Source organism: Oikopleura dioica, chromosome 1, assembly GCF_907165135.1.
Source record: "Oikopleura dioica chromosome 1, OKI2018_I68_1.0, whole genome shotgun sequence".
NCBI classification, from domain to species: Eukaryota; Metazoa; Chordata; class Appendicularia; order Copelata; family Oikopleuridae; genus Oikopleura; species Oikopleura dioica.
In genome coordinates, this window is record NC_137291.1 from 8,924,080 (window position 1) to 8,950,048 (window position 25,969).

General features: G+C 39.5%; 5 protein-coding genes and 1 long non-coding RNA gene across 7 annotated transcripts in view; 2 read left to right on the plus strand and 4 right to left on the minus strand.

Annotated features, from left to right (window-relative positions):
- Positions 1–2,390, plus strand: part of LOC145695416 (THO complex subunit 1-like) — a 47,655-nt gene extending 45,265 nt beyond the window's left edge. Inside the window, exons 2-9 of the mRNA XM_081772403.1 lie at positions 15–137; positions 180–287; positions 327–558; positions 611–1,106; positions 1,151–1,432; positions 1,476–1,832; positions 1,895–2,139; positions 2,182–2,390. Coding sequence (XP_081628529.1) covers positions 25–137; positions 180–287; positions 327–558; positions 611–1,106; positions 1,151–1,432; positions 1,476–1,832; positions 1,895–2,139; positions 2,182–2,301 — 1,953 coding nt within the window. The 5' untranslated portion in view covers positions 15–24 and the 3' untranslated portion in view covers positions 2,302–2,390. The remainder of the gene's footprint in view (positions 1–14; positions 138–179; positions 288–326; positions 559–610; positions 1,107–1,150; positions 1,433–1,475; positions 1,833–1,894; positions 2,140–2,181) is intronic.
- Positions 2,391–2,533: 143 nt separating this feature from the next.
- Positions 2,534–3,577, minus strand: LOC145711105 (uncharacterized). Its single transcript, XM_081788834.1, has 3 exons — positions 3,326–3,577; positions 3,169–3,279; positions 2,534–3,128 (listed from the first exon to the last, which is right to left on the minus strand). Exons 1-3 carry the CDS (start codon positions 3,501–3,503, stop codon positions 2,560–2,562), a joined length of 858 nt encoding a protein of 285 aa, XP_081644960.1. The 5' UTR covers positions 3,504–3,577; the 3' UTR covers positions 2,534–2,559.
- A 3,698-nt stretch (positions 3,578–7,275) lies between these two features.
- LOC145710905 (collagen alpha-1(XII) chain-like) lies at positions 7,276–21,049 on the plus strand. 2 transcript variants are annotated; one of them, XM_081788619.1, is made up of 12 exons: positions 7,276–7,306; positions 13,422–14,696; positions 14,793–14,910; positions 15,120–15,184; positions 15,445–15,528; positions 18,911–19,003; positions 19,182–19,267; positions 19,314–19,371; positions 19,419–19,499; positions 19,744–19,851; positions 19,895–20,118; positions 20,163–21,049. In XM_081788619.1, exons 3-12 carry the CDS (start codon positions 14,811–14,813, stop codon positions 20,356–20,358), a joined length of 1,095 nt encoding a protein of 364 aa, XP_081644745.1. In that variant the 5' UTR covers positions 7,276–7,306; positions 13,422–14,696; positions 14,793–14,810; the 3' UTR covers positions 20,359–21,049. The 2 variants fall into 2 exon arrangements, with proteins under 2 accessions (XP_081644745.1, XP_081644744.1); XM_081788618.1 differs by having other exon boundaries at positions 7,279–7,310.
- Positions 10,819–12,879, minus strand: LOC145702165 (maleylacetoacetate isomerase-like). Its single transcript, XM_081779376.1, has 9 exons — positions 12,764–12,879; positions 12,487–12,567; positions 12,376–12,443; positions 12,168–12,197; positions 11,695–11,782; positions 11,565–11,622; positions 11,448–11,521; positions 11,362–11,400; positions 10,819–10,971 (listed from the first exon to the last, which is right to left on the minus strand). The coding sequence occupies exons 1-9, from the start codon at positions 12,825–12,827 to the stop codon at positions 10,820–10,822; spliced, it is 654 nt and encodes a 217-aa protein (XP_081635502.1). The 5' UTR covers positions 12,828–12,879; the 3' UTR covers position 10,819.
- A 1,746-nt stretch (positions 21,050–22,795) lies between the features above and the next one.
- LOC145711991 (neurexin-1a-beta-like) lies at positions 22,796–23,829 on the minus strand. The gene is made up of 6 exons (XM_081789679.1): positions 23,815–23,829; positions 23,614–23,678; positions 23,464–23,571; positions 23,212–23,421; positions 22,948–23,166; positions 22,796–22,898 (listed from the first exon to the last, which is right to left on the minus strand). Exons 1-6 carry the CDS (start codon positions 23,827–23,829, stop codon positions 22,796–22,798), a joined length of 720 nt encoding a protein of 239 aa, XP_081645805.1.
- A 1,123-nt stretch (positions 23,830–24,952) lies between these two features.
- LOC145695385 (uncharacterized) lies at positions 24,953–25,617 on the minus strand. Its single transcript, XR_014133708.1, has 3 exons — positions 25,511–25,617; positions 25,418–25,441; positions 24,953–24,975 (listed from the first exon to the last, which is right to left on the minus strand). It is a non-coding gene; the product is annotated as an uncharacterized LOC145695385 (long non-coding RNA).
- Positions 25,618–25,969: the final 352 nt, after the last annotated feature.

Below are 25,969 nucleotides of genomic sequence, written 5' to 3' on the forward strand. Positions count from 1 at the left end.
GATCTCTTATTCAGACCTAGACAGATGGTACAAGCGCCGTCAGAATTCGATTTCACCTTGACTTTGAGCAGTTTTTCGGAGGGATTTGATAAGGACTTTGTTGGGGGCAAGCCAAATGAGTTTATCTCCAGATATAGGTGCTCAATCATTTTTGATCGCTGAAATGATGGATATTTTAGCGCGACTCAGGGAACTGACGCAGACAAAAAGCAAGTAGCAGATCAGTGCTTGAAAGTAAAGCTTCAAGAAGTTCTTGTCACAACCAGTGATATTTCTAGCGTCATCAGGTGAATATATAGCAGCCAAAAGTCTTCTTAAATGTTCAGTCTTTTGACTTTCGCAACTTCCTGCGCCAGAAAGGGTCTTTGCTCTGTTCTGACGCCACTGGCTCTCATTTCCGATGCACTTGAATGCTCTACTCTTGACGATTGTGAGAAGATCTTTGACTTCGTTGAGAAACAGACTCCAATTTGGAAATCAGCGCAATTTTACGTCAACGCTTGCAAAAACCAGCTCTTGCGGAACTGCAACGATCTTTTACGTCGACTTAGGAAAACGGTTAATCATTAAGTTTAATCGATAATTGAATAGAAAATTTTTAACCAAAAAGAGTCAATCGCAAAACAATGTTTTCTGCGGCCGGATTCACATTTTCCTTACCCGGATCTTCCCGATTAGCGAAAAGTCGGCGCTCAATTTGAACTCTAACTTCAATCTTGACAACGAAACTGACTTTACTAGAATCGAAGACGACGAGACAGAAAACAGAGAGCTGTACAACAGTCTCTGGAGCGTGCAAGACTTTTTTCGCAATCCTCTTCAACTTTACGAGCCATCTAAATTCGCCGAGTTCGAAAAGGCTGTAAATACGATCAACACTGCTTTCACCAATTTCAAACTTGAAGTCAACGAAGATGAAGAAGAAAAACGAAGTAAAAAGGAAGTTGACTACGATTCGCTCGATGTGGAGATGAAATCCAATGGCCAAATCGTTTACTTCCCAAAATTTTTGACGTCGTTTAATCTTTTGGAGCTTCAGTTGAATGATCCGAGCTTCAGAAGACAGATTTTGACTGAGATTTTGTTCCTTTTCCAGTATCTCACAGGTAGATTACCATCAATCATCCATTTTCATAACTTTTCTATTCAGGTTACGTAAAATTCCGATCAGCAACAAACGTCCTCCCCTTTGCCAGTCGAGAGTGGATTCGAAACACAGAAAAGACCATTTACGAGCTGCTTCAAGAAACGCCACCAAATGGCAAGAAATATGTGCTTTTCGTCAAACATCTCATCGAGCGAGAAGCCTTTTGGGTCAAGTGGAAGAACGAAGGCTGTCCAAGATTTATGCGCGAAAAAGATAAGGACGGAGCGTCGCGACCAAAGAAGAGAAAGACTATTTTTGATGATTATATGAGCGACAAGAAACTTGGTATGATCCGATAAAGAAATTGAAAGGATATTACAAATTTTAGGACTCGGAAGCCCCGAACTGACGAAGCTCTGGGGTCGATCCTTGCCAAATCTGGAAGCGTGCAAGACAGAGAACCGCCAGTTCATTCCAAAGGTGCATACATTCTTCGAAGAAGCGATGGAGCACGCCGATCCAGCGAATGAAATTGAAGATCAATACAAGTGCTACAAGAACGCAGAGTTCGGATGGCGATCACTCCGACTTCTTGCTCACGCTTCGCCGCATTTCTTCTCCCTCCAGCCCGCGAGTATGCATCATTTGGCCGTGCCCAAGTATCTCGAGCATATTCTGAAGAAACTGCTCAAGGAGGTCGCTGACAAAGAGCCAAAGGAAGAGAATGAAGAGAACAAAACTTTAGGTAATCCTATTATTTGCTAAAGCAATTGTTATAAATATAACATGTCTTAATAAAAACTTAAGACGCGGAAGCGGACACAAATGAGTTTGAAGATGAAAAAGAGCTTCTGAAAACGCCGCCGCGAGAGGAATCAGAAACTCCAGCGCCCGATGGAAGAGTCACATCCGAGCAGATAGACAAACTATCAACGGAACTTGGCGACAAATGGAAGGAACTGGCAGAAGAGCTTCGGCATATAACAGCGAAAGACATTAAAAACTGCGAAGAAGATGCCGAGGACGATGCTTTGCGTGCGAGAATTGCCCTGGTAAGAGTAGAGTCCTATTGTTTTGTTCTATTTTTCATTTAGTGCACCTGGCAAGATAAAAATGGTGCAGAAGCAACCTCCGAGGTTCTTATGGAGACCCTACGAGCGATTGGCCTTGATGAAATTGCCAATAACGTTTTTGGAGAAAAAATGGAGCAATAGTTTAAATTTCCCCTAAGTTCACTGCCCCCTTTCCTTCACACTCATTTAGATAAATTTATCTGTCAGTCAATAAAGAGCAAATACAAAAAAAAAAACGAGTGGTAAATACGGGGCTACTCATAACTTTCGTATTTGATATCATGAAAACAATGTCGATGAATCAAGTATTTATTCATTCAAATATAATTAGAATTTACTATAAATTAAGTAAATTGATTTATTGGTAGCAGATTACGATGTTGACGAAGTTTCTAATCATCACTCTTGCTTTTTTGGCTTCTTCGATTTTCGCTTTCGATATCGTCGTTTATGGGCTGGGGGCTGTGGAGGTGGATTTTCATCTTCGGGTCCAGATGATGGAAGGCCCTCTTCGTCGATCTTCTGTAGCATCGCCTTTTGCTCGTCCCCTCCCATCATATTTTTTACAAGAGCAATATGAATATTTTGCTCTTCGTACATTTTTATCTTCAGCATTGGTCGGAGCTTGTCAGCTTTCTTTTTTGCAGCCTTTTCTTTTTCGGGATTTCTTATGAACTCGTAGTATTTTACGCAGCACTGTCCTAGAAAAATGCATTCGCCGCAGTTAGCCATGATGTGACCCCTGTCATTTTGAACTTGACGCTTGGGGAGATGAGATTCGTCTTCTTCCTTGTTTCCAGTAGTTTCACTTGTGGCAGGCATATTTTGAGTAGATGGCGATGCTTCTTGATTTGCCACTGAGCTACCTCCAGCCTTTGATGTTCTCTCATTATTGTTGTCATCAATATTGACGCTCGCAATTTCAGAAGAAATCGAAGCTACAGTCGTGACATCCTCATAATCGTGTTCTGGTGAAATTAAGAAGACGAACAAAATAAGTTTTCTTACCAAAAACGTGATCCGGGTGACAGCGTGTCTGGCATCTAGTGCACATTTGCCAGGAACCTTTGAAAGCAACAGCTGATTTCCACTCTCGGCCGCACTTTTTGCCCTTTCGTCCTTAATTAAGCTTAGCCTTGATTTATAAAGATTACAAAGTTCTTACCTTTGCAAACATAAGTCCCAATTAGAAATCCATTCTTCTTTTTTTGCTTTGTTTTTACAAAATGACAGATTTTTTTGCATTCAGGACATTGCTGCTCATCCATCTGATAAGCGATGCTGGACCATTTGTTTTTGCATTTAACGTTGTCGCATTCAAAGTATCTCCTCAAAACTCCCATTTCAAGAAAAGAGCTTCTTTTCTCTCTGACAGTAAGTGATAACTACGGCGCGGTTTGCGCGTCTCTTCGTTTTTATGATGCTACAGTTTTCCTTTCGGAATGAGTTGCCGGCTTAAACACATATTTTTTAGCTGGTCGAAGCAGCACAAAGGAAAATGACGGCATGTGGTTCATAAACGCTCGTAAATACACACGCATTTTGTTTGAACAGTAATCTCCCGAAGGAAGCAGAGGGAAATGCTAGAGCGACGGTATGGTCGTCCTCTGGGACATAATTTTAATTTGTCGAAATTATTGAGCTCTTCTTTGATTTCCCGTGTTCAACGACTTTCAATCAAGAAGGGGGCAATCAATAACGATTTCTGTTTAATCTTGCTGATTTATAACAATTCTCATCGTTGTAAGCAAACTTTTTTGGTCTCATAAAAAGAACTCTGCCAAGTTCAGATTGTGAACTTTTGTTTGAATCAATAAATAATATGTTAAAAATAACTGATATAAAAATTTTCGATCGATACTGTCGTTTGCCTGTAAAAAAAAAACTTAACTGAAATTTCAAAGAATCAAAGAAACGGTCTACTTTGGATAGTGCGCGGCTATAAATGTCAACCCTTATTTTTGGTCTCTCATCCCACGATTGGCGTCTTGAAAGAGCGAAGTTGCCCTGGCGGCGTGCCCAGCGCTGTCGGCGACGTCCACCCTCCGTGTGATTGATAACTTTGATTGGGAAGGCTCTGGCTTTGTGGCGTGTGCCCGAAATCAGGCTGCCCGCTGCGAGCCCAGGGCGATTGTGCCCTTTTCACCACATTTTTAAACCTCGGGCCGGCACATATTTCCACCAAAAACACAGCTCATAAGCCAGTTAGAGATTTGTACAGATCCGAATTAAGACAAACTTGATTTTTCATGCAGACTTGAACCTTTGCATTTATACTTTATGTAACCATTTCAAAGAGAGTGAGAGAACCTTGTTTGAAAATTTTAAATACCGTGGTTTTCCATTTTAAGAGCGTTTTTTAGATGACAGGGTTTGCTTAAAACGCTCTTAAATTGGAAATTTTTCTATCGATATAGGACGACAGTGGTTATTTTCATTTTTCAGGGAATTTCGAAAGTATGAAACAGAAAAGATCTAGAAGCAAAAGTAATTGTATATCAAGATGAGAACGTGAGTGATTTTTTCAGGATTTTGCTCGAGCGCTTTTTCTTAATCTGATCTCTTTCATTCTTCAAAATTTAAACAACGAAAATGCCAGGAGAAGAAAAGAAAAACACATGTCTTTGGCTTAGAAGAAAAAATATGCGCAGATTCTGGTGAAGGCTCAAAAAGAAAGGATGGGAGAAAGACTGTCATGGAGATCTAATAGATAATCCGAAGGAAAATGATGGGGAAGACATGCCTCAGGGTACATTTTCTAGCCTTTGTAGGAATAGGTAAATTAAATATCTAGGAATCAGATTAAAAGCAAAAGAGCTCCGACCCTGATGGTCCGTCGGCGATGGAGATTGAAGAAGAACCTCAAGTTCAAATGACAGAAGGAGCCGACACTGCCAAACCATTGACTTTAAAATGGCCGGAAAAGCAGTCAGAGATTACACGTTTTAGTTAATGATTTATTTGAGTCTAAAAATTTTTTGATTGCATAAAAATCTTCAAAAACGCTCTTAAATTGGAATTTTCGCAGATAACATAATTTGCAAAATGTTGGCGAAAACGCTCTTAAATTGGGCGCTCTTAAAATGGAAAACCACGGTAACTACGGAATTCAAAATTCTTTCTAGATAGGTAAGATTCCTTTGTGTTTGTTCTGCCGGGGTCAAAAAGCGCCCGGTCCCTTCGCGGCAAAGCTGACCATCCCAAGGGCAGTGAGTCCCCCTTGGGAGGGTTAGGGAGATATGAGCAAAACGAATCTTCTTCTAGGTAGATGTTAATTAAGTTTTCCCCTAAACGACTGAAGAGAACGCCGAGTAAACTGGTCAACTATGAGAGAGAATCTGAAATTTTGAAAATACGAGAGTGAAATGTTCGGTGATTGTCCAAACGCAATTAGTAGACGAAAGAGAAACAGATTGACGTTTGGCCAATCGGCCTAAATAACTCTAAACTCGACGATATGCTTCGTGAAGACATTATTCACAGTTTCAAGAAATGGTTGTTATTTATAGAAATTGTTACTCACGTGCTTTCGATAAAAATATTCTCCAAGTCATAAAATTGGCACTTTAGGTGTCTCATAGAAGACTGTCAAAACGTCTTCGTTAACGCACTTACTCATGTGATTTGACATTTTTTCTGACGCGAATGGATTTAAACTGCGCTATAAAACAAGGTTGCCCTATCCATTCGTTTCAGTTACAAATAGTAAGTCAATGAATTTTAAAGTCGTTTTTCTGGTTTTGCTCGAATCTGTCCTTGCGAGATCGCGAGGAAACAGTTTTGCTGAGTACAGACGAATGCTTACAAAAATGAACATGCCAATCAACGTCGTCAAGTATCCAGGCTCTTATCAGTCGACGGCAGGAGATGGGAGTTACGTACCGAAGGGAAACAACTTCGTCAGAAATTACCGCCTAAATGCATACCGCCAACGAATGTACAATGGATACAATTGAAAATGATTTCTTTATCAAAAGTTCTAAAGTTCAGTATACCATCTGTAGTTTGCATAAATCCATAGAATGTCCATACCACCATCTTCCCTAAATAAATACAAAAACAAAACAACTTCACGTAGAAAAGCCTTTTTAAAAAGTCTGTCCTGGTCCTCAAGATTACACGAAAGTCCAACTGTGTGATGCTTGACTTTTTTCGGAAAGAGAGATTACTAGTAGTTTCTTCAAGACCAACGTGAAGTTATGAGTTACTGCTGAGAATAAAAGTTTAAGGACCCTCCCCCCCTCAAATTTTCCTCAAAAAGTCGAAAATTTCAAAAAAGCCAAATTTTGGCTTCTTAGTGTGCCTAGAACTTCAATTCATCATAAAAACTTTTTCGGTGCACTTTTTGACCAATAAAAATCTGTAATTTTAGCTAAATTGGGACTTTGGGACAATTTTAGTCAAAAAATCATATTTTCAAACGCGATTTTGAGGGTGTTAGAGCCGAGATAGACACCGTAAAAATAAAACCTCAAAATCGTTTTTGACCTGTAGAGTCCGGGGTCAAAATTTTGAAATTCCGAAAATAGATTTTTCGAAAATTGTTGACGGGGGTCCTTAAATATGAATAAAATGATAGAAAACTTGTGACTAGTTCGCAACACGTTTGAGTTAGAAATATTGAGGCCAATTTTGACACTATCAGCTTATTCTAGCGCGAGCTTGCTCTCTAAAACCGATCGATCTGCCGGCTGATGCTTCCTGGGACAAGAATGATGACCGTTATTATCGAACACATAGACGTTTTTTAGTTAATTTGAATCTATGTAGAAAAAACATAGTTTTTTAAAAAAAATTCTTTTCTTTTTTGGAAAAAAATTTTCAGTGATTGCTAGTGGGAAGAAACTAATTCTTTATATTTTGTAAAAGTTTTTTTGTAAAATTTGTTTGTCCAGGACTAGTAGGGAGAAGGAATTTCAGTAATTTCTATCTTTTAATCCGAAAAGCCTTTATATTTTGGTTTTCCATGCTTTTAATAACAACGAAACCCTTGGAAAAATCTCGAACGCGTTGCGCACAATCATGACTCCGCGCGCTTTCGGCGATAGCGCCGCCGCTCAGAGCGCCACCTCGCGATACGCGCCCCGTCCATGGAAGATTTCTCTCTTCGGAAGAGCAGAACGACGATTCTGATCCAGCTGCTAACGTAAGTACCCGGGAATTCTGCTGCAGAAGAAAAGAGAGATGTCCTTTTTGAGAGATAAAACATGAGAGCTGAGAAACTGATTATTTTTAGTTTCGTTGATTTTAATATTTTTGTTTTTTTATTTTTGTTTCTTTAGTTTTTCTTCAAATCAAGCAATTTTTTTTTCGTTTTATAAATTATATTATTAATGATAATGATCCCTTTTGATATGATACATTACTTTTTGCATGAAACATATTTTTCAGCTGATTTTCTTCATAAAAGTTTCTAAGTAGTTTTAACTGACCGTTTTCTTCCTTTTAAGCACGAGTTTCGTAAATCAAAACTGAAATCTGATTGCTTTCGATGAGATTCCACCGACTGGCAGCAAATGTTACTCACGATTGTTGTTTCCACAACGGGCCAAGTCTATTAGACTAATACTGGGCGTACCGGTTAATCCCAATCTGGGCCTACTAAAAACAATGTCCACCGGTTGATTCTAGGAAAAGGCTATTTCTGCGAAAATTACGTTAATTTATTGCAACTAACATAACAAAATTTCGTAAATTTTCTCGGTCATAATTTTTCAGTTGTTTATTGAACTTTCGCTTCTTGTTTGCTTGTTTCGGGATTCAGACTTTTTCGTTCATTTTCAGAAACAAGAACGGAATTTTAATTTGGTGAAATTCGGGGTTTCACTGTAATAGATTGGTGATATAATGAGCACCGTAAAACTGGGAGCTGTGCGTTACAAGATTTCGCGAAAGAAAGGAAGTAAGGCATTGTGGGTTACTGCTGGCATTTCCTTGCTTGGTTCAATTGTCATTCCGTACCCGTTTGATAATGCACAGCAGAAATGTGAATCACAGCTAGTTAATTACTTCCGGTTCAACTACCTTTCGGAATCTACATGTCAACTCGCAACCCTTTTCAATAGATAAGACTTGATAATTTCAAAAAAATTTTTGCGGGTCTGAAAATCGTAAAAATTCTGAAAGTGCAGTTTTCTTCAGCTTGTTGAGACGAGTCGAATGGTGGGTCAAACTCTTGATAACTCCAAGGATTGACCGGTTAACCGGCTTGTTACCGGAAAATACGTTTCCGCTCGCCGTTTTTGTTCTAGAAATGCTAGGATGATGAATGAACCCGGAAACTGATCCTTATGGTCAGTACTACTGTGGGCAAAAAGATATTGGTCAAATATATAGCGAAACTTTTTTTAACGATAAAAATTCTAAATTTTGTATGTATTTCGTTGTTGCTGCACCTTCCTAATTTTCGGTCCCATTTTCATAAGAAAATAGAATTTTGGTGATAAGCATCTTATGGTTAGAGATATGATTCTCATTTTTTCACCCACAGAAAAACTAACTTCAAGGACCAGTTTCCCGCTTTTTTTGTCATTCTAGCATTTCTAGAACAAAAACGGCGACCGGAAATGTATTTTCCGGGAAATTGCCGGCTAACCGGTTAATCATTGGAGTCATCAAAAATTTGACCCATCATTCGACTCGTCTCGACGAGCTCAAGAAAACTGCACTTTCAGATTTTTTATGATTTCCGGACCCGCAAAAATTTTTTTGAAATTATCACTTGACGAGATCTTCGACATTTTATTTTTGTAAAATGAAAATTTTTGTAATTTTGAATTTTTTTGCTTTTATGTTAACCGGTTCGTTAATTGATGAATTCTTATATCAACACGAGTCTGTAGTCGATTTTCCAGCAATAGCGCTGCGTTGTAGGTGATTTGGCGTCGATTTGACACCACCAAACGCAATAATTTGGATAATGGCGCACGCTAAACTACAACCTTTTCTGGGTCTAAACTGAAATTATGACGAACTCGAGGAAAGGAGTGCTTTCTCACAGAGCTCTAAGCTCGTTAGCTGGAGCCTTCAAAGTAAGAATCGTGGACTCATGAGTAATTATCGAAACAGCTGAGTTTACATTTAGATACCCGCTTCTTCGTTGGACTCGTCAAAACCACAAAGCTTTTTCTTAATCGTTATCAGAAGAACCTCCAGCTATGAAGCATAAATAAACGCTTGCTTGGTATTCGAGGGTCATCCAATTTTGATAAACCAATCGAGTTTTTCAGAAACACCATTTAAAACGGACAATTTATGAGTTTATTTACTGAAAAGCTCATCCACATAAACCCCCTTCCTCGTTGCGTCAGAGGGACAAGAAAAAGTGAGCGATAACTTTTGAAACTTTGAAAATGACATTTGGACTGAGCTGTAAGCGCTTGTTACAGGGGACCGCTGCGTGTTCCTGCTGTGAGGGGCGGATAAAGAATGCGCTTGAAGCTTTCTTTTCAGTCCATTGATCGCAATTTCTTTACCGCGTTTTCTTCATTAGCGTCGGATTCGAGGTTAAATTCAAACTCACTCTCTTTTTGACTAGCTTGCACTTTGTGAGCTTTCTTGAAGAAGAAACGGGAACACTTTTATTTGAATGACTTGAATGATTTAATCAGCACTTTTGGCGGATTTTGGAAAACAGCCGAGCGCAGTGTTCACGTTTGCCAGCTCACACGAGCGGGAAGCTTCCTAACTCTCGCACTATGGAACGGAAACGTGTTTCGGACGCGTCTCTTGTAGCCATCATAACATATCCAGTACCATATCTCGTACTCTCGGCCTTCTGACATCATTCAATCCCACATCATATACGATTTATATTCTTTGTTATTCTTTCTATGAGTTTTTATCAAGTTCTAGCTAGACTTTTTAGCGTTTTTAATCAGTTATTTTTTGCTTGATAGATTTTTACCAGACAATCTCTTTTCGGCTATCTGCCCCTCTAAAATAAAGTTAACTCCGTTCAACTAAAGAAAATCAACATTTTTTCAAAAGTTCAACTCGCACTGATCTAACCGTTATTATTCTGACTAGTCTTCCATCCGGCTCAACCAGCGGCCTCTTATAAAGACTAAGGATAAACAGGTTAAGAAAGCATCCCATCGGGAAACGAAAACTTTCTAGTGATCTACCTGGTTTTGATATTTCGCGAATCTCTAAAGTGAATTATTGTTGATTCTTGGGGCAAACAGTTTACATTGAAAAATTATCGCTATCGTGATTTTGCTTACCGCATTAATTGCATGCCGCCACGCAAAGCAAAATGACTCAATTTTCAATCGACAATTAATTTCAACAAAACACAGTTTTGTTGGAATTTCTGAATGTATTCTGACTCGGAAACCATAAACAAACCGCATGCGTATTCGAAGAACCAAATAATTGAATAAATCACCCGCCAGATTTTAAGGGGATCCAGGTCAGCCGATACATTCAGCTCTTACTCGAAGTGCCATCTTGGTACCCTTTCGAAATTTGATTCAAAGCGTGCCTCCAAATCTAATTTTCTTCCACATGAGCATAAACACAAATGTATTTTTTTTTGTTGTGCGCGGGTTAAAAAAAAACCGTATCTCGGGCTCAATCGAATTGAATGACCAGATGAGATTCAACTAAAATTGCATTTATTATGTTCATCAGTCGAATAATTGAGTGCTCTCATTGATCAATTAACAGCGTCAGGCTGGACTGAGGGATGAGCAGCTTTGAGCTCTTCTAGTGATTCGAGACGGTCAGCGACCTCGCAGATCCTGGGAAAATTGCTCATTTCAACCCCAAATCGCTTCGCATTGTAAACTTGTGGAACCAAGCACAAATCTAAAGTTACTTGTGAAATCGTGAACTACTAGAATGAAAAATAATTTTAATAGTTTGGCATTAATCCAAGCGCTAGTGACGAGATGCTGCGTGTTTACAAGTTCGCAGTAGGTCATCATGATGATGGAACACTTTGAACTTTTTTGCATTGTTTCTAAAGTCGACGCTCAACCAAGTTTGGGATATGTAATTGGCCTACTTTGTAGTTGATAGCGATAACGAATCCGACCAAAGTTAGATAAGAAAAAATCAGAATCACAAAATGCGGGGCACAAGTGCTCCCAAGCCCGTGATTAAACCTCTTTAGAAAACTTCTCTATTTTTAACGGAACGGACAGGCTGCGGACAGATGATAAGCACTGAAAGCGATAAGAGTAGGCTAACACTAACCTGCCACGGTGATTGCATCACCCGCAGAGAATTTCCATTCTGAACATGATGATTTTCTTTTATCGCGTCTCGGAGTTCCATCAAACCTGGCTTCATGGCTTTTTCTACGGCTTTGAATCCTTCTGTAATTACTGTCCGGCCCCATTCTAGCTTGTCGGCTCTAAAATAAACCTTCAAGTTGAAACCAGTCATCGGATAATTACCCAAGAGCAATGACCTTCTTGAGAACAGCGAAATTTTGAACAGGCTGAATGCCAGATCTTATTTCAGACTCAATTGATGCCATTAAAGACGTTGTAAATAATTTTCAGGTGCGATAATTTTGAGCCTTTTCAATCATGTTCGCGATCTCACGTGCTCTGAAGGCGTCCTCGGCGTCTTCTGGGATGAGTCTCGGAGCGTCTTGATATACTTTGATATGGTTTTTTGTCACGTGGATGTTCCGCATCTTTTCTTGAAAGAAACCGTTGCAGGGGAAGTACCTTATCCTAACGGAAGATTTACTTTTATTTCCATAACCATTTCTAAGCCAGCCTCATATACGTAAACAACTCCTCCGATCTCCCGCCGAGAAGTACAAAAACCCTTATCGGCAGCGAAATAGCTCCTAATCCCACTTGAATCTAAAAAAGCCTAGCTGGTCAGTTTACTATTTCAGCGGGTGTTCAATCCCCTGAGAGGTCACTTGGAACGCGTCATTTTTAACCACAACTAGAAAACAGCCAAAATTTTTGCTTGATTGAGAGAACTTTGACTTTTTTGGTTAAACGGGATGAAAAGGTCAAAACAACCATGGCTTGGTCCAGATATTCGATGATTGCCAGACTTTGAGTTAGCTTTTTGGCGCTTTATATTTGTTGTTTATTGGTACTACCGCTGATACTGTTTTATAAAAAGAATTTCTCGTAGATTTCGTGGAAAATTTCAAACGTGACTCAAAACGTAACAATATCATCAGCCCAAAACTGGCCCGTTGCCCTAAATGACTATAAATAAAGGCGTGAGCGCTCAATCCTGAATTTTTCGACCATCCGATTTCTCAATGACCAGCGTCGGCACCTGCCCCATCCCGTTCAATTCGGCTTAAAATTCAAGTCAACCTTGTGTTTATGTGCGACTGTTTACATTTGTATTCGTCTTCCAACTGCTCCGATTTGAGGAGGTTCACGGCTTTGTAATCATAGTCCAAATTCTTGAGCGCTTTTAGTGGATTCCAGAAGAGCATTCCTAGGTGCACTAAATTGTCAAGCGGGAAGACACTTAACAGCCGCTTTGAACACGTTTTTAAGGCATTCTTAATGCACCTAATTGAACTTTTTGGCATTTCTACGAAGTTTTTCGAAGAATTTTAGTTACCCATTCTGCCGGTAGTCCCTTAACATTCTGGAATCCAACGCTAAAGCTATTCGAACTCGCCAAGAGCAACTGGATCTCCAATACGAGTAGAGCGTAAACTTGTCCGCCATTATCTCTCACTTTTTATATAAATATATACTTCTACACGTAACGTAATTTCGCCTGCCAGCGACCTTGTTTGAGTCGTTAAGGGGGTGGAGTCAATTAAATTTATTGTACTTTTCGCAATCTCGATTTTCCTAATTCATAAAAAGCGGAAGATATGAAGGTTTATCTCTCAAATTTTGATTCGAAATGAACCTGAGGAAAAAATTCTAACTTTTGCTCCTTAATTATCAAAGTATTCAAAGATTTTTCCAATAAAAAATAAGGGTTTGCGATCAAAAATGAACTTGAAAAGTGAAATGTCCAAAATAGGCGTAGTCGCTTATCTTACGCTAATGAAAACTAACAAATTAAAAAGCTGCCGTTTGAAACGAAAACGGATTATATTGAATCCAACTCGCCACTGGGATAACGCAAAACGAAAAACATACTTTTAGTTTAGACGCTATTTTGGGCCCGTTGCGGGGAAAGCCCGGCGTAGCGCTAAACCGGAATATAAAAATTATTTAAATTTTTAAGAAGCCCAACTCTCTTAAAAATCCTCTTGCTCTCTCTCTCTTCTCTCCTTTTGACTGTATTATAACATGATTATTTTTTAGGCACACACGAACCCGCACTTGAAAATCTCGATTTCTACGAACCCTCGTTTCGCGTATTTCAACCTCGCCAGATTTAAATTTCTTGATTCTTTCTTCTTCAATTCGCCACTTGGCGATTCAAAAATTATAGACAGCTTTTGAATAAGTCCCTTTTCGTTAAAAGTCTAAGCACAGTTTGACAATAGAAATTCCTGGCGTGGAAGAAATTGTTTAGAAAAGAAATAGTGCCGTCCCTTTTTCGTCTTCGGTGCGAGTGAGATATCTCCGCCAAAAGCAAGCAGCTTGGATCAATTTTTTTTGATATATTGATTCCTATTTTTGAGGATAAAAATTTATATTGGTTTCTATTCTTTGTAAATCTTTAATCGACGATACCCTTAAGCTCTCATTAGAGAGGGTAATCCAACGCATCACAGGTTTTTATACAGTATATTTCGTGACAAACGTCGGTCATAGTTTTATATACAGTTTGGCCGGTTAGATAGGTTTAGTTTAATCAAAGTTTATACAGTCAGGTTAATTTGGACCACGTTTGTCATTTTGTCCAAGTCTTACAAATCACTTGAGTGATTTTTGACGGAACCTTGCGGTGGACAGTTAAAACCAGGAAACTCTCGTTTCTTGTTTTCAAATTTTCGCAACGTCAAATATTCCCCGCTTTCAAGAATAACGCCTTCTCATTTCAGTTCATAGGTAAAGTATTTATCAAAGCAAATCTTTGTTTCCTCAAAAGTTTATTTTTGCCTGTTGGAAATTTTATTAACTGTTTTTAGTCACGGGTATCAACAATGCAATTAATTTGAGTAAGCTCAAAAATTTTTTGAATTTTGAATTCGAATTATTTTTATAAGCGTTGAAAAAAATAATTAACTCGTTTGAATACCCCTTAACATCCAGGAAGGGATTGAAAATTTTTAATGAAATGATAAATTTGATGATTCAATTTTGATGCATCAATATTGTAATAATATGATTTTCGGGTTATTATTACCAGGAAAGGGTTAATTCATCGCAAAGAGTTCCTTTTATATTTGTTCTATTTCCTTATAAAATATTGAAAACTCAAAGGAAACGGGTTAGAAGACTCTAAATTGCATCAGTTTTTTTTTGTATTTTTTCCGTATTCAACTGCGAAATTGATGATTCCGCAGAATCACAGGAAAGGTTCAAAATCGTGGATTACCGCTGTAACCTCGCTGAAAATAGCGGCACAGGTCTAAGACAAACTCGAAAAGCGCATATTGAACCTTGGTCTATTCTTCCTAACCACAACAGGTCCGGTTGACACATTTATATCACTTCAACTAAAACAAAGATCTTAAAAAAAGAGGGAGAGTGGCTAAGTAACCTAACTGTTGTCAACCAGAACAGCGTCAAAATGACCCCAGCATGGCCGTGTTTCCATCCCTTTTCATTCACAAACGAAAGATGCAACTTCTACGATCCTTCCTTCTCCTCGCCGCGGCGCTGACAACTCCTGCTACTGCAGGTTTGATCCGGATTCAATAAGAAAATCCGGAGACACAAGCAAAACGAGAAAAAACTATCCTATTTTTCCTTAACAAAAAAAAAAGATCAACGAACTATGTGGGAATGTTTTCCACGTTTTCTCGGGGACGAGGGCGAATTTGAATATTCGATTCAGTTGATCTGGGCTGAATTCCTTAGACACCGTTGGAGCTTAATTCATTCGTTTAGATTGCCCGCCAGATGCCAAGATGGACCTCGTCTTCCTTGTCGACACTTCTTCCAGTATTCGAAAGGTTTCAGTAGTAGAGTAAAGATTATGTTGTTCACCCTCAAAATCGCTAGAATGGGCCATTCTGAATGGCCATTTAGAGATTGTTGGTATTTATTAAAAGTGAAAGCAACGGTCCAAAAGCCGACTGATCCACGGAGACCACGGGTTCGACAAACACCGGAAGCTCAAGCATTAACCTCCATCCCCTTTTTTCTTAGGCCAGGCTTTATTGATGCAACATAAAGAAAAACTTGAACTGGAAGATTTACATAATACTCCTAGGCTGGACAAAAAGCGATAGAGTCCATCCGCTCGTTTGTATACAAGGTCGTCGATGGTTTCACAATGGGTCCAGATTTGACTTCGGTAAGTTTTGACGTTCTCACATAAATCAGCTTAGCCGCTAAGCCTAAGTTATTCCAATGAGTAAGAGTTGTTTAGAAGGCGTTTGTAGATAAGAAGTCTTATTCGCACTTTTGAACAAAAATTCGAGCCCAGTCGAGCTCCTTATCGTTAGGCGCGACTTTTGGATAAACGTAATTGCAGCCCTGTTCGATAAAGAAGGTTCCATTCAAGCATTTTTCAGGTTGAAAAATTTTTTGATTATCTCCTCTTTTTCTTTTTTGATTGACCATCCTTCTAAAGATTTGGATCTGCCCGTGCTCATGTAAATTCGCAAAAGCGTGAATGGGGCCTAGCTGATAAGACAAGCTCTTACTACGTTCTGGCAGCGATCGTACTCACCATCAGTGTATTTAGATTGCCTCACTCGCTTCCTGACCACTCAACTAAAGCGATTCTTTTTTTCTTTCTTATCAGTTTTTTCAACAGGGTATTTTAAAGGGATGCTATTATTATTCGATTTGCTATGTAAGATAATTCACAAAGAAAAATAATCAGGCCAAAGGAAAGACTCTCTGGCAGAAAAATCAGTTAAAAATAAGGGTTAACAATGTCTAACTCGAGACCGATGACCAGGTTCGTGAGGACTAGGCTCGTGTGACTAGGTTCGTGGGTGCCATGTCGGAAAAAATGCTTCGTGTGACTAGGTTCGTGAAATTTGGATTTTTATATGTATTTTTTTGTATCTTCACTATTTTGGGGTAGTAAGGGAAATGAGTTGATGACTAGGTTCGTGAAGACTTAGTTCGTGAAGACTAGGTTCGTTAGACTATTTTCGTGAAGACTAGGTTCTTGAGACTAGATTCGTGGAATTTGGATTTTTATATGTATTTTTATTTATTTTATTTATATGTTATTTTTATACTCATTTGGCAAATATAGTCCCACATTTTTTCATTTCTTAAATTTCACGAACCAAGTCATCAACCCATTTCCCTTACTGCCCCAAAATTTTTTCTATTTACAATTTCACGAACCTAGTCACACGAACCTAGTCATCAACCCGTTTCCTTTACTGCCCCAAAATTTTTTCTATTTAAAATTTCACGAACCTAGTCACACGAACCTAGTCATCAACCCATTTCCCTTACTGCCCCAAAATTTTTTCTATTTACAATTTCACGAACCTAGTCACACGAACCTAGTCATCAACCCATTTCCCTTACTGCACCAAAAAATAGGCCGATTTCAATACTCTGGCAGAACCCACCACGAACCTAGTCACACGAACCTAGTCCTCGCGAACCTAGTCGTCATTCCCTCTAACTCTGGTTTAAAAATGGACGGTTGAGCAGAGTTGCAAATTTGGCTTTATTTTTGCTGAGCTGAGCTGAGCTGCCCTGAGTGAGAAATTCTCTGAGCTGAGCTGAGCTGAGCTAGCCTATTTCGGAGCTCACTGAGCTGAGCTGAGCTGAGCTGGCCATTTTCAGAGGTCATTGAGCTGAGCTGAGCTGAGCAGACCTTTTTAAGGTAGTTGAGCTGAGCTGAGCTGAGCAGACCCTAATTAGAGCTGAGCTGAGCTGAGTGAGCTGGGTTGAGCTGTTTTTAATGTTTTTAGTAGTGAAATTGTGTTAAAATCATTGAGCTGAGCTGAATGATACTTATCTGAGCTGAGCTGAGCTGAGCAGAACAGATCATGTTCGAGAATAATTGAGCTGAGCTGAGCTGAGCTGAGTGATTATTGTCTGAGCTGAGCTGAGCTGAGCAGATAAATTCATTTTCGAAAATCAGTGAGCTGAGCTGAGCTGAGCGACTGCTCAGCTCACTCAGCCAGCTCAGCTCACTCAGCTCAGCAAATTTGCAACTCTGCGGTTGAGAGAGAAGTCTCTAAATTGCGCCAAGTGACATTATCATATAATATGATTTATGAATATTTATCAGCAGAAACGCGCCAGTCACTTTATCACTCTCTCATGAGCGAAAATTCCGCACAAGTTGGAGAATTTGTATGTTCGATTCTCTCATTCCCCCGGTATGCCCTCTTATAAATGAGTGAATCGGGAACTTCGGGGTCGAGTAGTATGATCAGACCGTTTCCGATTTTGAAGTGATCAAAATGTAGTGCGGTTGATTTTAAACTCACTCAAGCGGTCGGCACTCATTAATTGGAGGAAGTTTTGCGTTTTTAACAGCCCAAAAAACGTGAGTGCCCGTGTCAAAGAAGGAGTCAAAGAATTTTTTTCTAAAAGAAGACTCCTCAATTATAAGTTACAATGAATCATGATCCCTTTTTTGGGTTTTCAAAATCCACGCGTTCAAAAATGGCAAAATCCTTTTCCACGCTGACCGCTCGATTCCGACGATGTGTTAACAGAGACCACGTGAGTCCTTTGCAGTCAATGATTTTTGTGAATAATGGCCAGCAGCTGGCCACTTGGCTGACAGTTTATCTTATCCAACGGTCGGTCATCGTCGTTTTCTAAACGCGGCTGAACATGACGAGGCGGCTAAATTTGATTTTCTTATCGTCGTTGGCTCGACAGGTTACTCCATCAGTCACCTTTTTTCTTTTGTAATCAATTTCAAGTTAACTGTTCTTTTCACTTGAAAATCAGATGGAGCCGTTGATCTCTAAGATCAAGCTTGTAGCTCATGTTCAAAGGAATCTTATGTCCTCACAACCGCAGAATACGATTCATATATGACCCGAAACCTCTTGGCGTTTCTCAGTCATTTTTATTCAGGTTTATATTTCTTTTATTCGAATTCAAGGAAATACAGACCCAAAAGAATCTTAAAATGGATGAGTTTCGCAACGTGAGCTGCTATGCCCTCAATAAGGTGCTTTTTCGCTGGTCCAAAACAAATTCGACAAATTGAGCCCTTATTTGGTTACGACATCTGGTCCGATTCATCCTCATCTAAACAAACGATAAATTTTTTAAATGGCAAAAGTGAGCTCTGAATTACATGCGCTTCGAAATGTTATGCGCGGCGCTGGGGTCAGTCGATGCGTAACGCGGTAAAATGTATAATTTACGGGTCACATCAAAGCTCTTTCTGGGGATGTCTAAAAGTACATGAAAGGAAATTAAATCTTCATTGATATGTCTTGCAAAATATGAATCTAGCCTAAAAGTTTCGAAAAAGCAATCTGATCATTTGAGTTCTCAAAAGCCCTCCTGGGTTTTATCAAAAATGAACGATTCCGCGTTCAAAAGAAACTTATCAGCTATTCCGCCGAGCTAGACAAGAAAGGCATGTGTTCTAAATGGACGTGAAACGTCAAAACGAAGCAAACTCTTATCACTTTTCCGCTTTTCGAAACTCACTCTCACTCCTTGTCTTGTTACGTTTATCGGCGCTGGAGTTAACGTTTAACCTATAACAATGTTTTCATTTTTAGTTTGGAGCGATCTCGTACAACAAAAATCCGCAAATTGAATTTTTCTTGGGAGATCATGACTCGAAGGAGAGCATCAAGACTTCAGTAGATCTGGCATGGATTTTTAAACACCATAATACTCATTGTAAAAATATCCCATAATAATATTTCTAAATGAAAAAATTTTGTTCAACTTATCAAAAATTATCCAAAATTGACAGTACCCCTTCATTAGTTCAAAAATTGTTTAATAAGTTTTATTTTCTGTCAAATCGAAAATTCTCAAAAAAAGATCGACTTCGAAACCGGAAAAGGAACGGAAACCGGCAAAGCGATGAACTTTATGGCTGAAATGATCGACATGGGTTTCGGGCAGCGGTAATTTTCTCGAAAAATTGATCAATCATAATCATTAATTATTTAGAAACGACTCTAAAGTTGTTGCAATTGTGATCACCGACGGACGTTCCAGCGAAAAACACGTGACATTTGAATTCAACTCTGTTTTTTTAAATTTTTGATTTTTAAGGATTTTGTTGTTGAAGCGTCGAATAATTTGAAGAAAGTTGTGGACATTGTGATCGCTGTTGGGGTGAACATGAAAAAAGAGGTAAATTATTAGTCACAATTCGGGAAAAGAGAAATTTTTGATGAACTCTCGTCTCATCGAATTCATTTGAGCAACGCGTTCGCACGTTTAAGAACACGCTTTTTGACAGGCAACTCTTAAAGCTAGACGAATTTAATTTTCAACTTTTATCCCACCATGTATAGACGAAGCATCTCAAGTCGCAGCGCGCTTAGCTCGATGACTTTACTGTATATTCGTCGTCTTTGATCTTCATTGTTTTCAGAACGAGCTTTCACGTGAAATCAAAACTATTGCTTCTGAACCTGACGAGCATTACGCTATTGAAGCTGAGAGTTTCGAATCTCTTTCCATGGTCCAGGACATTGTCAAGGTAAAACAACATATCTTCATCCCTTTTTCATCATCACTCCTAGAACTGCATCTGCATCGGTATCTCGAAACAGCACTGCATGCTCCCCTCAATGTCCGCTGACGATTCTGGCTTCGACATGCGACGCGGGCAATTCTCAACCACCGCTGCCCCTCTCAAAGTTCGAGCTGGAGGACGAGCAGTCAACCGACGACCAATTGCTGGATCTGAGCCTGCTACAACCTCTTCTCCATTCCACGTCAAAGCTGATTCCTGCTGTGGGCAAATGTAAGTTCAATCAGCTCGGTTTACGCTTAGAGAGATCTTTTCAGTACCTTCAACTCTGGAATTCAATCCTGCTGCGCCACCCACGGAGACAAACGAGACGAGAACAAGTTCCTGATCGATATTGGCAGCAAGTGCCCAGCTGGATCGAGCGAAGTTTGGAATGTTCAAGCTGCAATGAGCATTGATGATATGGACAGCATGCATTTTGGTGATTTTGATATTGAAGGAAAGGTTGAATAATTATCCAAAAATAACATTCACTAACAACTGAGAATCAATTCAAATATGACGAGGGTTCAATAAAAATAAGATATTTAACCTACAAAAAGCTTACCCAGAGCCACTTGACTTCGAACCGGAATTCGTCGACTACTCGAAATTGGGATAAATTTAAATGCATTCTATCCGCCTGTCAGCAAACTTCCTGATGAAAAAAAAATCACCTGTAAATAACAACTGGCCCCTTCTTGAAAAGAAAACAGCTTATGCAGTCGCTCGCCATTTCTTCAACAACTCTATCGATAAGATAAAAACAAGAAAAAAATCGAAAATTTAAAAAAAAAAGTTGCTTTTACGCGCACAATACTGTGCCCGCTTTACTGTGAAAAAAGCATTTTTTCACTCGCGAGACCCTTATCAAAAATAGCCCTTAGATAAACATAAAATAACGCAAGATTAAAATAATATCAATCGGAATTTCAGAAACAAAACACCAAACAACATTTTGCTCCGCCAAATCCTCTATCAATAATTTCCCGCTAGAATGCCTTTCACGAAATTCTGAGCAATGAACAGAATAATAATTATTGTGTAAATACTAACTTTGAGAAAATAACTTTCTTCTTGGCCTTTTTTTGAAACAATCATCGGGCCATATTTCCTTTTAATAAGTGTCTTGCGAGAGACTGTACATAACTTCAATAAAAAATTATATTAATTTCAACTCTTTGCATCCTTTCCTTGTTAGAAATAAGCATCACTCGAAATGGGCCCTTTAAGATTTGGAAATATTCACGAAAACTGGCAAGAACAAATGTGAGGAGCATAATTGGTTATCACGGAGTTTTGTGAACAGGTGAAATCTCACTGTGTGTGCGGTGTGAAAATGCGCCACAGCAAGGAAATGGGATTTCACCCGAAATGCACAGCCCCGCTGCCGCGTTTCCGTGATTCGTTTTTCTAAATTTCTAAATTGATCAAAAAATAATAAATCAAAATACAGTTCACCCCAGAGTTCGACTGTGGCTGGGTTTCCGCTTGATTCAACAAAATAAAATAATCCCTGGCATCTTCAAAATCAACGACAAGGCAAAATGAGAGTTTTTGCATTACTAAGCAAACCAATAATTGAATAGTAGTTTCGTTTTACGAAAGTGCGAAATTTTATAAGAAAAAAGCAAGTAAAGCTTTTGAACGGAAGCGAAGAATCAAGAGCTTTGACAGCTTTTGTCATAAACCTTGTCTTCAAGCGGTCGCCTCCGCCCTATTTACAAGATATTCAGAATATCCAATGCACAATATCTTGGACTGGCAGTATTTAAATTGATTCTCCGCGGGCGGATGCAAATTCTGCAATTTCTCGAATCTACGCGGGGCTAGGCTGCTGTCCTTCCAATCCCTTTTCCCGGGAAAGAAGATTTTTTTTAAAGTTTTACTTGATTGAAAAGTTCGATATTTTTCACGTTGCTGGTTATAATGTTCCGCTAAAACAAAGAAGAGCCAGTAACTTTACATCGGGCGCAATTAACTTCGCTATTTAGCTCATTTAGCGAGTGTTAAATGCGCCAAGTGGAGAGCCGCCAAAGGTCAACTGCACGCACTGAAGTTCTTTCACTTCAATTAAGGAACTCTTCGAGAGACTAGCTCAAGAAATGACTTTGAGAATGAAATTATTTTTTAAAAATTAGCGTTCTGATGTCAAAAAGAAACGTGTTTTCGCCAGCGTGCGCGTTTCTAAAGACAGGAGAAATCTCACCTGTGGTCCAACTCTCGTTACACAACTCAATAAGAAACATCTTCTGGACATATCTTTCATCCCTTTTTCTCGCGCTTTGCCACGTTGATAAAGCCATGAAATTTGAAAGAGCGTTCACAGAAATCGGCGAAACCGCGCTTCAACCGCGAAGTGACGACTTACAGTCAAATTATGGACTAACAATGGGCATGTACTTGCGTAACTCTTTCCTCCTTACGAATCCGCTCTACAGTAATAAAGCTACAGAGTTGCGAAAGTTGTTTATCAAATTACGGGTCGCTAAAAATTGAACTTGTTGGCATTTGCGAACGTCAGGTAGATGATCACCAATTTGAGCCGTAACATCTATCACGTTTCACACTACGCAGTTGCGTCTAAAGCATACAAAGCTGAGAAGAATCTATCAAAACAAGCTATCGTTCTATGAAGAGTGTATCCATCAAGGGATGAAAATTGAAAGATTAAACTTTGTGGAAAAATTAAAAAAATATTTTTCTTTACAAAAACTTGACGACGGTAGTTATGGCTTCGAAAGAAAAATTGAGATCAAATAATGAAAATTTATTAAACGAGGCTTTATCCTTGTGTGAGTTGGTTTTGATCAAGTGGCGCTGTCTTTGGAGCATTTCTTCGTTTTTGGCAGCAAGTGTGATTTGAAGCAGAGTTGTGCGATTCGGAATAAATAAGGGAAAAAGCTAATCTTTAGACGTAAAATTCAGAGTTCTTTCCAGGCGGTTGATTTCCTTTTTGAGGTTTTGGCTTTATTCCCGGCACGACGGCTGGGATGTCGTCTTTTGAATGCCTCCTGAACCTGATAGAGTTGCTTTTCGGTCTTTTTTTTCTTTTCTCTTTACCTGTAGAAGACAAGTCCCGCGACGATTAGGACGAGCAAGACTCCGGCTGCAAAGGCAACTGTGAAAAATGTTGTTGTTAGAGTAGACGAGTCCGGGTCTTTGGTCATCGTCGCGTTCGAAAATCCAGCAGAGTCGTTCATCGCCAGGCTATAACTCGTGATTTCTTGGACAAGCGCCGCCGTCGTTGTTGTTGGCGGCTGCGTAGTAGATGTTGGGATTCTAAAACAAAAGTTCAGCTGAAGATAAAATCGATAGAAGTCCTACTTTGGGTCGAAATTGCTCTCAATTGCAGAGACAGTTACGTCTCCAATTATCCGCGCGGCCTTTGATTCGCCTTTTTGGACGGCTTCGAGGACTTTGAATTTGTTGAAATTGACCCCGAGGATTTTTCCTTTGAACGGATCCAGGATCACATCATTGTCGGTGAGTCGCCCGCCGATCTGTATTTCGGACTGCGAATTGAAAACAGAGTATCTAAGAGCGAATAAATCACATGAATTAAATCTCGTAGAATACTTGTTATTTCCTGACGATGTGACAGCAGGTAGATCATCGACAATCATTGTTGCATTTGATTCAACTCTTTTGATTCGTATTTGATGATATTGCCCATCGTCGATTCTCCTGTCAATTGATAATAAAACAGACTTTCTGAAAATATCTTACTTCGGATATTTCATGGTCGTTTCTCCGCCACCAATATCATAAACAAACTTAGGCCTTCCATCCTCCTACAATGAAATTAAAGCGAAGAGAAAAGAAATTCTCCAATCTGACTCTCGATGAAGGTTCACGAGAGGAGATTGAGTGTTTATCACTGTGTGTGCTATAAAAGTGATAGTAATAAGAAATGAAATGAACACTTACAAGCAGCAGAGCCATGGTGTCAGGTGACTTAGTTAGCATGGATGAGAGAACTCTGACAAAAGCTAGTCACGCTCCTGTCGTGTTAACGACTTCGTAACACGGCACGATGGAAATATTTTGTGTTTAAAGTGCGTTAAAGTCCGGTACGTTTCTAAGTAAGTTAAGGATCCCTAGCTCAGGATAGTACCAGAAGGTTGCGAAGTGATAACGTGAACGATAAACTGGTCCTCTGCGGTGGTGCCGTCGCGCTGCTCGTTCTTGTAGGGCGAAGGCACGTTCCCGAGTCCTCGAGGCGGAAAGAAACAAGCCCCGAGGCAGACGAGAAGTTCGCCACGCAAGTTAGACTATCATCTATCGACAATGCTGAACAAAGTGTAAAAATCCGCCTTTTCTTTCATTTTTTCGGCGTCGCAAAGTAAGCGAAAACAAGCCGAATCTCTTCCATGATTTCAAAATTTTGAAATCACTCTCAAAATTCGTTTTTTCTCGCTCACTCTAAGAGTAGTGTAGTTTAGTAATATAAATAGGCTGTTTATATCGCGTTGGTTACAACAGAGCTTAAAACAATATTCTTGTTGGAAAACCAGAGCCAGCATTGTCGAGAGCAAAATCTAAGAGGCTAATTGAGAGGCTAGTTTGGGCATGCGACAGAGTAGAAATATTATTCTCAATATAAAGGATGAGAAAACGATATAGACATAAAGCTATATCGTTGTCATAATATTTCGTCAAATCAACACCAGAGGAGGGTGATTGTAACTGTAACCTGTCCTGAACTGTATATTGTTATTGAATATACTCACCGAACTGCCTCTGGTGGTGATTTTTGGAATGTTTGTGAATGAGAGGTTACGGGTTAACTGGAGAAGGGGTGAGTTGATGAAGGCGATTTTGCTCGGGAATGCTGACTTACGAGAGTGAGCTTGAGGGCGTCGTTAGTGCCACTTGATGCGACAGACAGAATTGTCTGCACGGTCGCCACGGTCCCGGTTTCGTTTTTTGGCGAACGGAGTCCGGAGATCGGCTCGTTGTTAGTGACTTGGGCCGTGTCCTTATCGGGCACCTGGATCAGTACAGAGATCAGGTCCGTGGAGAGCGAATCCTCCGAAGGCAGCGGCACGAGCACGACTGCCCTGGAAAACTCGCCGCGCCCGCCAACCACTAAACATAGAAATCGTGTTTACCTCAGAAGAAAATTCAAAATGATAGAATTTTAAATTTTCGTCGAAAGAAATAAAATGGCTGCACTTGGTGCGCGACTGTAGGTAAACTGCGGAGTGATTGATTTGATTTATTCAAGTTACTTTGTCAAATATGGATGAAAAAATGATGGCGCAAAATGGTCATACAATATTCAACAAAATAATATAAAAAATCAGGAAGATCGCCGGGAACTGCGCTCGCGCGCTGCCGCCTAAAATTCCGTAGTAATCAGATTTCTATTTTTTCGCGCTTTGGCGGAAGAAATAATATTTTCCCACTTTTAGGTTTGCCCATTTTCGAAAAGGTTTTCCAGTGAAAAAATATTGATTAATTAAATTTTACTATTTTTGCTTAAAATTTAGCAAAATTTCGTTCGAAATTGCTCATGCGGCGCACTTACTCTCCGCTCTAAGTTTTGAGTATTCTAAAAATTAACGAAATCGTAAATCGTCACTCGGAAATTTCGAGCTGAAAAAAGCAAGCTGATATTTACGTTTTGTGCAGGTATCACCAATAAAAGAAGTTCCAGAGCAATCGCATTTGGGCCCATCCCAGCCTTGTCTGCAAAGTCCACCATTTTTGCAGTAAAATGCACTGATCCGTGTTCGATTTTAGCTTTTAAATAACTTTTGTTTATTCTATCGATATTAGTCTAAATCCAAGCGATGAAATATGCATAGATTCCCTCTTGTAATAATAAAATAGACAAGTTGGCGGCTAATCGCGCTCATAATCTCCCATATGTCGTTTTTTGACAAGAGACATATGGCTTCTCTTGAAAAAATCTTATTGTCTTATTGATTATTTTCCAGCATTCGAGCACTTCCTGCATGCGACCAGTGGCCCGCTGCATCCTTTTTCAATCTGTCGCGCTCGTCGTTCAAGGAACATCGTGTTCCCGTTGAGTTTTATTTTACCGACGCAGCCGAGGAAACCTTCTGTTGACGTTACA

Coding starts and splice junctions, on each gene's coding strand:
- LOC145711105 (XM_081788834.1), bottom strand. CDS start 3,503: ATGGGAGTTTTGAGGAGATACTTTGAATGCGACAACGTTAAATGCAAA. Junction 3,280..3,325: donor TGGGACTTATGTTTGCAAAG/GTAAGAACTTTG, acceptor AGCTTAATTAAG/GACGAAAGGGCAAAAAGTGC. Junction 3,129..3,168: donor TCACCCGGATCACGTTTTTG/GTAAGAAAACTT, acceptor TAATTTCACCAG/AACACGATTATGAGGATGTC.
- LOC145702165 (XM_081779376.1), bottom strand. CDS start 12,827: ATGGCGGACAAGTTTACGCTCTACTCGTATTGGAGATCCAGTTGCTCT. Junction 12,568..12,763: donor CTCTTGGCGAGTTCGAATAG/CTTTAGCGTTGG, acceptor TCTGGAATCCAC/TAAAAGCGCTCAAGAATTTG. Junction 12,444..12,486: donor GTTGGAAGACGAATACAAAT/GTAAACAGTCGC, acceptor TTGAATTTTAAG/CCGAATTGAACGGGATGGGG.
- LOC145710905 (XM_081788619.1), top strand. CDS start 14,811: ATGGCCGTGTTTCCATCCCTTTTCATTCACAAACGAAAGATGCAACTT. Junction 19,372..19,418: donor GACGTTCCAGCGAAAAACAC/GTGACATTTGAA, acceptor TTGATTTTTAAG/GATTTTGTTGTTGAAGCGTC. Junction 19,500..19,743: donor GGGTGAACATGAAAAAAGAG/GTAAATTATTAG, acceptor CATTGTTTTCAG/AACGAGCTTTCACGTGAAAT.
- LOC145711991 (XM_081789679.1), bottom strand. Junction 23,572..23,613: donor ACGACCATGAAATATCCGAA/GTAAGATATTTT, acceptor ATCAATTGACAG/GAGAATCGACGATGGGCAAT. Junction 23,167..23,211: donor GAGAGCAATTTCGACCCAAA/GTAGGACTTCTA, acceptor CTTTTGTTTTAG/AATCCCAACATCTACTACGC.